Source organism: Excalfactoria chinensis, chromosome 9, assembly GCF_039878825.1.
Source record: "Excalfactoria chinensis isolate bCotChi1 chromosome 9, bCotChi1.hap2, whole genome shotgun sequence".
Lineage (NCBI taxonomy): Eukaryota > Metazoa > Chordata > Aves > Galliformes > Phasianidae > Excalfactoria > Excalfactoria chinensis.
Window position 1 is genome coordinate 17,885,041 of NC_092833.1, and position 9,632 is coordinate 17,894,672.

The 9,632-nt window shown below is 42.4% G+C and overlaps 1 protein-coding gene across 1 annotated transcript; it reads left to right on the forward strand.

The window, feature by feature from the left end:
• The first annotated feature begins 1,135 nt into the window (after positions 1-1,135).
• NMD3 (NMD3 ribosome export adaptor) lies at positions 1,136-9,408 on the forward strand. Its single transcript, XM_072344341.1, has 15 exons — positions 1,136-1,266; positions 1,351-1,485; positions 2,274-2,370; positions 2,638-2,718; positions 2,986-3,114; positions 3,360-3,450; positions 3,600-3,678; positions 3,979-4,075; positions 4,349-4,466; positions 5,034-5,179; positions 5,640-5,752; positions 6,500-6,572; positions 7,060-7,166; positions 7,978-8,048; positions 8,466-9,408. Exons 1-15 carry the CDS (start codon positions 1,223-1,225, stop codon positions 8,597-8,599), a joined length of 1,515 nt encoding a protein of 504 aa, XP_072200442.1. The 5' UTR covers positions 1,136-1,222; the 3' UTR covers positions 8,600-9,408.
• The last annotated feature ends 224 nt before the right edge of the window (positions 9,409-9,632 follow it).

A 9,632-nucleotide genomic window follows, 5' to 3' on the forward strand; every position in this document is an offset into this window, starting at 1 on the left:
AGAAGCCCCATATTGCAGAAGAGATCTGCACAAAGATGGGATGCAGGGGGGACAGAAACATGCAGAGCTGGGATGCTGCAGAGCAGCGGCACTCACACACCTCCCCACGACCGACTGAGGCCACGATAACACCCACCATTGGAAATAATTACTTTTTTATTGTGTTCCTTCTGTGCCACGATGAGGACATCACCTTCAAGACGCTTTAGTGTCTTAGTAATACTCTTTGTAATGTTCTGTACCTAATTTTGACCTTAGGAGCAGCCAGCAGGGCTCTCCCCATTTGAACCAGTGGAGCTGCACACAGACACAGACGCAAAGCAAAGAGGTGCAACAAAAACCTATGTGTGCTGCCTGCCATGCTTCAGGCCTGCAGGAGCCCTGCGGAGTAATTAACAACACTCCGTGTGCTGCAACGCCACGTCAGTTTCAGACAGCAGCAGTCACAGAAGGAGGAACACCGTTTTTCAGCCTCCCCCGTTCCACTCTCAATCATTACTACTGGAGTAGCTGGGAGCGGAGCTGACAGCTTTATCACCCGAGCTGCCAGAACGCACAAAGCCTTCTTGAAATTCACGGCAGCGCCCGCACAGTTCCATAACTCCTGCAGCTCCTGGGTGAAAAGGGAAATTAAATGGAGCTGTGAAAACTGCAAAGAAGTTCAGAGGAGCAAAGCTGGTACCAATGTGAGAACTCAGCTAGCTCAGCCAAGGAAAATGTGCCAAAATCGGGGGGGGGGGGGGAAGAAACCAAGTCAGGCAGTGTGACAGCCTGTGATTTTCAGTCCCCAAAGCAGCTCTTCCTGTCAGGGTACCATTGCACTAAACAGACCACATGCAACGTGTTGATGCAATCCTGCTCTGCTTTTTTCTGCCGCATAAAAACAAAACTGCAGGAATCACAGAATGGCCTGGGTTGCAAAGGCCCACAGTGCTCACCCAGTTCTAACACCCTGCTGTGTGCAGGGTCACCAACCACCAGTCCAGGCTGCCCACATCCAGCCGGACACACCGCCAGCCGGTGCGCTCCTCTCCGCACACAGACCGGAGGCCGCTCCCAGCCTCTGCGCCCGCACAGCGCCCTCTCGCGGCGGCACTGCCGCCATCCGTCCCGCTCTCCTCCCCTTCCTCTCTCTCCCGGAACCCGGCTCTGGGTCCCTCCTCGCTCCGTGCCGTTCCCAGGCCGCGTGTTCCGCCTGCCGGCCGCCGCGTTCCTCCCGGTCATGGAGTACCTGGCGGCTCCCGCGGCGCCCACGCAGGGCAACATGTGAGTGGAGAGGCCGGACTCGGGGTAACCCCCGCGGGGGCTCCGTCCGCGGCCGTTGACTCTCTTTTGCTCTCTGTCCCTCAGCCTCTGCTGCCACTGCGGCGTGCCCATCCCGCCCAACCCGGCCAACATGTGCGTGGGCTGCCTGCGGGCACGCGTGGACATCACCGAGGGCATCCCCAAGCAGCTCAGCGTCAGCTTCTGCAAGCAGTGCGAGAGGTGGGGCCGCGCGGGAGGGACCTATACGCAGCCACGGGCTGTGTGCGCTGCTGGGTGTCCCTGTGCGTTGCGGGCAGCGGCACCGAAGGCATTTAAGGGTCCAGCCTAAAAAGTTCGCTAATTGTAATAACCAGGCAGGGCCATCGGCTGATGGGAAGCTCTGCAGCTCTCGCGTGCTTTGCTGAATATGAAAACATAAAATCTCAAGATCATCCTGATGTCTGGCTGTGCATCCTACTGTAGCAGGGGGGGCTGGGGGGTCAGACTCTATGGTCCCTTCCAACCCGTGCAATTCTCTGAATTTTTACCGTATAAGTTGAAGAATTGATCACCCTGTCGTACTGCAAACAGACTGCAGGTGCCAGCATCACACCAGCTTTGGGACTGCCACGCTGTCTCAAATCTGACAGTTATTCGGAGATGGTTTTGCAGCTGAGGGATCAGTGTGGATGTGGGAATCATCCTTGTGGAAATCTTTGGTGTGTTATTCACATGAATAGTGTGCAGGTAGCTGTGGAGCCAGTAGCAACACGCTGTAGCTATGTTGGCTGTTCTTTCTTACCCAGCACGTTCATCTGTTTCTTTTATGGAAGTAGGAAGGTGTTATGTAGGGCCAGGAAGCTTGAAATGAATGACGTGGAAAGAAAAGTGACAGCAGGTTGGTGAGGTTGGCAGAAAATTTTGGATCTTATTCTATCAGGGAGGCTGAAGCTGCAGCTGCTTATCTTTTGAATGATGGCATTTATTGAAGCCACATCATGTGCCACAGTATGTTTTCTTTCTTACAGGTATCTTCAGCCTCCAGGAACTTGGGTTCAGTGTACCTTAGAATCGAGAGAGCTTCTTGCTTTGTGTCTTAAAAAAATTAAAGCTTCACTTAGCAAGGTGGGTAATGAACTTGTTAGTATTTCAGTGTGTCTGTTGGCACTACATGAAGTCAAATCTGGCTAACTCATGCTGGGTTCCATTACTCCAGAGCAGCCATTTGTGTTGGTATAGAGGTTATTAAGTGCTTTATAGCGAGCACAAGTAATAGCAATCTGCTCTCATGCCATTCATTGAAGGAACAGTGAGCTATACCATAAGCTTGTGTTTTCTGTTAGCTAGGGCTGCCCGTTCTTCAGGCTGAGCTGAGTTTATTCTCACTGGCAGGTCCGGCTGATCGATGCAGGCTTTATTTGGACCGAACCACATTCTAAGAGACTGAAGCTGAAACTGACTGTTCAGAAGGAGGTAACAGAACTCCAGCCGTCTGTGTGTAGGGCTTTCTTTAAAGCTTTTGTGACAAACAGTATCCTGGTTATTGTTTGTTTGATTGTTTGTTCATTGCTGTTTAGATAAGCGGTTCTCTCCAATAAAACACAGCATGTGTTGAATGGCTTCTCTTGACAAAATGTTGATTAACTTAATCTTAAATTGTGATGATCGGGACCCGAATGGCAAAATTTGAAGGATTTTATCACCTGTCCCCATAAAACTGTCTCAACTTCTGTTTTGCAGGTGATAAATGGAGCAGTTCTTCAGCAGGTGTTTGTGGTGGAATATCTGGTTCAGCCGCAGATGTGTGAAGACTGTCATAGGATTGAAGCTAAGGATTTCTGGAAAGCTGTAGTTCAAGTCAGACAAAAGGTACAGGCAAGCTGAGTTTTCAGTTGTTGATGGCAGTACAATAATGCAGAGAAATCTTTGGCAAAAGCCTTAAGTAATTTGGTATAAATATAACACCTCTCTGAAGTCTTTTTGGCTGGGTTAGACTTTGGACTCTTCCTTTTCTAGGTGATCTCTACGTATGAGCGTTTATTCTCCAGCCATACTGCACTTGTTCTAGGGGATTCTTACATGACTGTGATGAGTTTATTCTGGCTTTGTTACAGACTCTGCACAAAAAGACTTTCTACTATTTGGAGCAGCTGATTTTAAAACACAGGCTTCATCAAAATACACTTCGCATCAAGGAAATCCACGGTGAGGTGGCTTGTTAATCTGGAGGTAGAATGGACAAACCTGAATTATGTTGCTTGCATTAATAACTATGTGTGGGTAGGAAAAAGAAGAATGTTCGTTTTGAATGCATTGCATGGTGTGCTCATCGGGCTTTTTTGTTTTCCCTTCAGATGGCCTGGATTTTTACTATTCTTCGAAGCAACATGCTCAGAAGATGGTAGACTTTCTTCAGTGTACAGTTCCATCCAGGTACATCATCTACATCTGTTGCCCTCCTCAAAAGCTTTTGGGAAGTATCTGTTGTCCTTCAGTTTAAACAAGTTATGTGAGTGAAAGTGTAATGAGCCTGTGTTCTAGTTAAATAGACAAAACCCCTTCTGCAGAAGTCTCATGTTTTCTGTTTGGCTATTGTGAAACTACCCTTCATGCATTTTTCTAATTCCTTAATGAATTTGCTGTTTGTAGCTATAGGCTGCACTTAGTGCTGGTTATCTTCTCTCAAGTAATGTCTTTCTTGCAGCTTGAAGGCTCTATTTTTATGTTCTTTAGGTCGAAGTCATCCCAGCGCTTGACCTCACACGATGTTCACAGTAATGTCTACAACTACAAAAGCACTTTCTCTGTGGAAATTGTTCCAGTATGCAAGGTAGTTTCTTTTTGTTTCATCTCCAGGGTACGGTGTGAAGTGGGTGGAGTCTGTCTGCAAAACCAAACATCATTTATTTTACTTGTAGGGGGACAGGAGGGTTTCCTCCCCAGTGAGCTTGAAACTTATCTAGCAGGTGTTGTCAAGTTATTGAAGGATGCTGGGTGGGGACCTGAAAATCTCAAATTTAAAAATCCACGTTTCTGATTTCTTTAAAGGCTTGGTTAGAAATTAAAGGAATGTGAATGTAAAACATCTTCTCTTTGCGTGCAGGACAATGTTGTGTGTCTGTCACCAAAACTGGCACAGAGTCTTGGTAACATGAGCCAGATCTGTGTGTGCATTAGAGTCACAAGTACTGTCCACCTCATTGATCCGAGCACTCTGCAGAGTAAGTTGTGATTTTTTTTCTTCAGCATGGCATCACGTGTTGAAAATCTGCTGGCACAATTTATTTACATAAAATCTCGTCTTTTTACACCTTACTGTTGTAAATGTATTTGTGAGCTCACTGACATAGAAGTTTGATAGCAAACAAAGACCTAACTCATCTCTAAACCTAATTTCCTTTTTGTCCTAGACAAATGTGCAAGGTTAGTACTAGGTTTGTGGATGCTGTAGTGCTCTGCCAAGCACTTAGATTTGTCAGGGATGTGCCTCTCAAATGAGAAAATGTTTTAATGTGTTTGTGATGCAAAATGCCTCTAATTTCTACATCCCAGAGAATGATTTGTGTGAATAAAAGTTCATGCTTCAGACACGTGATAGGACATTTGTCTGTCAGAAATCATTGACTGCTGTCATAGCCAGAGCTTAACATATATATCGTGTCCCAAATAGTTTGTTCTCATAACAGTCTTGAGCAGAATGCACTGTAGCTGTCTATTTTTTGGCTAATGCTTCGTTTTAATTGATTTGGAAGAAACTCTCTCTCTTTGCTGGTTCTTGGTTTTTCCAGTTGCTGAAATCGATGGAAATACCTACTGGCGCCATCCTTTCAATAGCTTGTTCAACCCAAAGCAGCTTGAGGAATTCATTGTTATGGATATCAGTCGAGTTCAAGAAAAGAAGAAACCTGCAGGTGCAGGGGCAAGATCAAATAAAGTAAGAGTTCCTGTGGATGTTGTTTTGTTTGGGACATTATGAAGATGTGAGTTCTGCTTTTAAGACATTATTTTCTTTTGAAGAGTTTAAGCCCTACTTCTCGTGCCATTACAGGGATTAGTGTTTTATACCAGCTTTGCAGCTCTTCAATTACTGTTCTTTTATCTGAAGTGTAGAAACATTTTATTTAATCAGAATTAGTGAACAAGTCAACTGTTTTTTCTCATTCAAAGGATAAAAGTAATAGAAAGTTACAAAGGAAAAATGTGATTGCCCTGCTTAATTCCTTAGTTTCACGAAGATGGTAAAATAACAGCAGCAAGTAGTGTGCTTGATTTCTGTTCTAGAAAGCTTAATTACAGCTGTAGTTTAACACACTGAGGTAGCAGTGCAAATGTTTTAATGGCACAGAAGGTTAAGCTGCATTTATTACAAGCATGTTTATTTTTCATTCCTCAAGCACACGCTGGCTGAAGCCTGGGTAAAGAAAACCTCGGAGCTGGATACAGATCATCAGTATTTCTGCTGCACTCACCTGGGACACATTCTAAGTCCCGGCGACCTTGTCTTGGGGTCTGTTCTGTTTCTTGGTTTTGTTTTGAATGAGCCATTCCATAGGAGTTTGTGTTTGATCCTTGCAGCGGGAATTTTGGTGATGGGTTTGCATAGGAAGCTTGAAAGGTTTCTATATGTGGCTGCGGAAAGGAAGTTTTGAGTCTCAAGAGCAAACACAGAAGAAAGTAGTGATACCTGATGACTTAATTCTATTATTAATTTGCTAGAGAGCTGGAATGGTTATTTCAGTTCATGCTGCTGACTTGGATTCTGTACATGCCAGTGTATTATCAAGAAGGCTGTGAATTTTCTAAATGAAATCTGCAGAAGGGATAGAATCTTTCATCTTGGGCATGAAGAGATGGTTATAATACAGTAGAACTTCTAGCAGAACTCATGCCATAAAACTAGCTGTTAGTTGACTTCTGAAGTGTGGATTAGACCAACAATTCAGACGCAGATGAGAGAGATTTTGAAAATACTTGAGGCTGGTGAGCGCAGTGTGCTACTGAACAGTGTGCTACTGAAAAGAATGGGGACAGGAGCTCGCTCTAATTGTTCCTCAGCTATGACAAGTGCATATAGATGGGGATTTCTTCTTTTCTCTATAATTAGTTTGGAAACATTTGTTTTTCTGAGAAGCTGTAACTGAGACTGTGATCTTTAACACAAACGTTATATTTGCTCTTTAATGCAAGCATGTAAAGCCTTGAGTTCATTTTTCTGTACTAAAATGAAAGTACGAACTACCTGTTTTCATTTTAGATTTGACTTGGCCAACTGTAACTTGAATGACGAGTTTGTGAATAAGATGAGCCCACACAGTATCCCTGACGTGGTAAGATAATTTTTTCTCTTTACAAATTTCTCTGCATTACTCAGGAAAATAAAGTGGCTTTATATGAGATAGACACTGTTTGCCTGGTGCTCAAGGAAGGAAATGTTAATACTGAAATTTGAATAGAATCCAATCAGTGAGAATTGTTTTCTCACTACTTATATTTTTGAGTGGTGTTTAAGTAATACATTTACTTTAACCTACCTTACTCAAATTACCCTGCACTTTATGGTGAACACTCTTACATGCCTCTTCGGGCATGTATGAATTCTATTTAAGACTTTTTTAGTGCCAGAGTGATGAAAGTACAGGTGTCATATGTGACTGTCTTCAGTTGGTTTCTAAGACTGAGTCTGCTCTTTGTTTTGATTTTACAGCTGCCCAAATCTAGACTTGGGTGTTGCTTTGGTTTCTTAATGCGGGTTATCAGTTGCATATTATGGCACGTGTGTGTGTGTTTGTAAATATCTGTGGGTTTCCACTGTAGGTGTTGATAAAGAAGAGCTATGACCGTGCCAAGCGCCAGCATCGCAGAAACTGGAAACTGAAAGAGCTGGAACGAGACAGAGAAGGCGTGGATACAGATGATGAAAGGTTCAGTATCAACCATGAAGCTTTGAAGTTCTTTCTACCTCAGATAGCATGCTAAGTCTAAAAATACCATTTACCACTTTCTGTGATGCATTACTGACTGCTACGGGGCACAAGCAAATGCTGCTGGTTCTGTAGGAGTGTGATGGCTGATAAAATAGAATAGATTCTGAACTATTAATAGAGTCTCTGTATCTTCCCTGGTGCAGGAAGTGCTTTAAACATATGTATGCACCTTACTTCTGCTTTTAGAATACTCAGTCTTGACTGCAAAGTTTTCAGGGATGGTGAATATTGAGGTGGCTGGTGGGGGGACAAGGAATGAACTAAATCCTGCATCTTAAAGATAACCCTGCTATCAGATTTACTGTTTTGTTTAGTTTTTTTCCAAGAAAAAATAACCCTGAGATAAATGATGAATATCAGAGCTATTGTGTTTGTACCTTATGGCCGCTGGTTTTTTTAGCTAAGGGTTGTTTTTGTGAAAACATGTTTGTCATAGTTTGTTCCATGGCAAAGCTGAAACAGCAGCAGCAGATAATAATGTGTAATAGGGTAGAAAAAATGAGGCAGTCAGAGTTAAATGAGGACAGGCAATTTAAACATATTGTAGAAATGAGTAGGTGCTAATAGTAATCAAAATAGAATAGGAAAAAAGCAGAGAGAATGAGCTGGCAATGTAAGAACATTCATTATCAGAAGGCACAATTGAAGGACTGCAGTCCCTTCTTGGGGCTTTTTTCCTTTGGTTTGTCTTATAAATTTGCATAAATGCAAAGGGAAAGTGAGTAAATACATTAAACCTTGTTTACAGACAATACCAGGACTTCCTTGAAGATCTAGAAGAAGATGAAGCCATAAGGAAAAATGTCAACATTTACAGAAGTAAGGCCTCTTTTACAATTTAATTGCATGTAATTTGATCATAACTGTGTGAGTAAAAATATTGTTGCTGAAGCTCTGAATTTGGATCTTTGAAGTGCTCATTCTTGGAGAAGCACTGTAATGTAGCAGCATGAGGTATCTCACTTGCACTGAATGATGTTCATGTTGCTTGTTAAAACATGAAGGTAAAAGCCTGTTTTCTTGGACACTCAAAACCTGTGCTGGGTGAAAAATTTGCCAATTAACTTCACATCTTCCAAGCAGGCAAGCATTATTCTTCGGAGTTGTTGGGTTTTATGATGGAGTTTGTTTGCTCAGTGCTTGTTTTCATTCACTTGCGGTTGTTCAGGTTGTTTTGGGTTTTATTTCTTTTGCTTAGCAGTTCCTTTATCTCTTCTTTTAATTGATTTTTTTTAGATCCAGACATTCCAGTGGAGAGTGACACAGATGATGATGGGGCCCCTCGGATCAGCCTGGCTGAAATGCTGGAGGATCTCCATATTTCTGAGGATGCCACCGGTGGGGAAGGAGCGAATATGATGACAGAATAAGCAAAGTGCATTAAGCAATGCAATTAGTGTTTCCCTGAGGAGGAGAACGTACCCCACATAAGCAAACATTGTGAACTGTGATCACATGAATACGAAAAGTAATGTTTTATCTTCAACCATACCTCTAAATCACATTTCTGAATTAGTATTTCATGTATAATTATTTAGAAGATCAGCGATTGCAGGTAAAGCTTCTGTACAAACACTGTAATATAAGTTCCACAAGTTCTTCTCTGAGAGTTTTCTCCTTGAAGCTTCTTGTAAGGTAAAGACCAGGTGACTAACTTTGGTTTTATCCACTGAGAATATTAATTGTTCTGCACCGACAACTGCTAATAAAGAATAATGTCCATCAGGAGAGATTTTGTTCTAGTTTGCTACACTTGTAGGTACAGTGCTTTACCTACTGTTTATTGTTTTCATTTCTTTACCTGAAATGGATTTTTCTTGTCTTAATCTTTTTGGCACGTGATTTATTGAAGCCTTTTATTATGATGATAAATTACTCCATATAACAGTTTTCTGGGGAGGTTTAAGAATTTTCTGATCCTGTCAATAAGGGAATCCCAAGTTATTTGTGTTGTGTACACAACTTGCTAGATCATGCAGCCCACAGTCAGAAAGATCTGAGACTTCTTTTAAATGGTGATGAATATTGTATTGTACTATATTCCATGCCTATATCAGTGGATTAAATGCAGTTTGTATAATCTCTGGTTAATACACTGTGAGATACTACACATAAAGACTCTTTTGTCTCAAAGTCTGCCTGAGTTTTTTGCAGGTAATAAACTGGTTGGCCAACATTTGACTTCTTTTTGTGTCTCAATCTCATTCTGGATATGTATCATGAATCACCTCATCTCTGATAACTGGAGCAAGATATACACCCAGTATGAACTATGAAAAAACTATACAAATGTTTTTGTTCCATCATTATGTTCCATGAGTGGATGAGATGTGTTTTGGGTTGTGATTTTTCTGACAGTAAAAAAGATCAATCCTTTCTCGCAAATGCTTTGATAATAAGCTC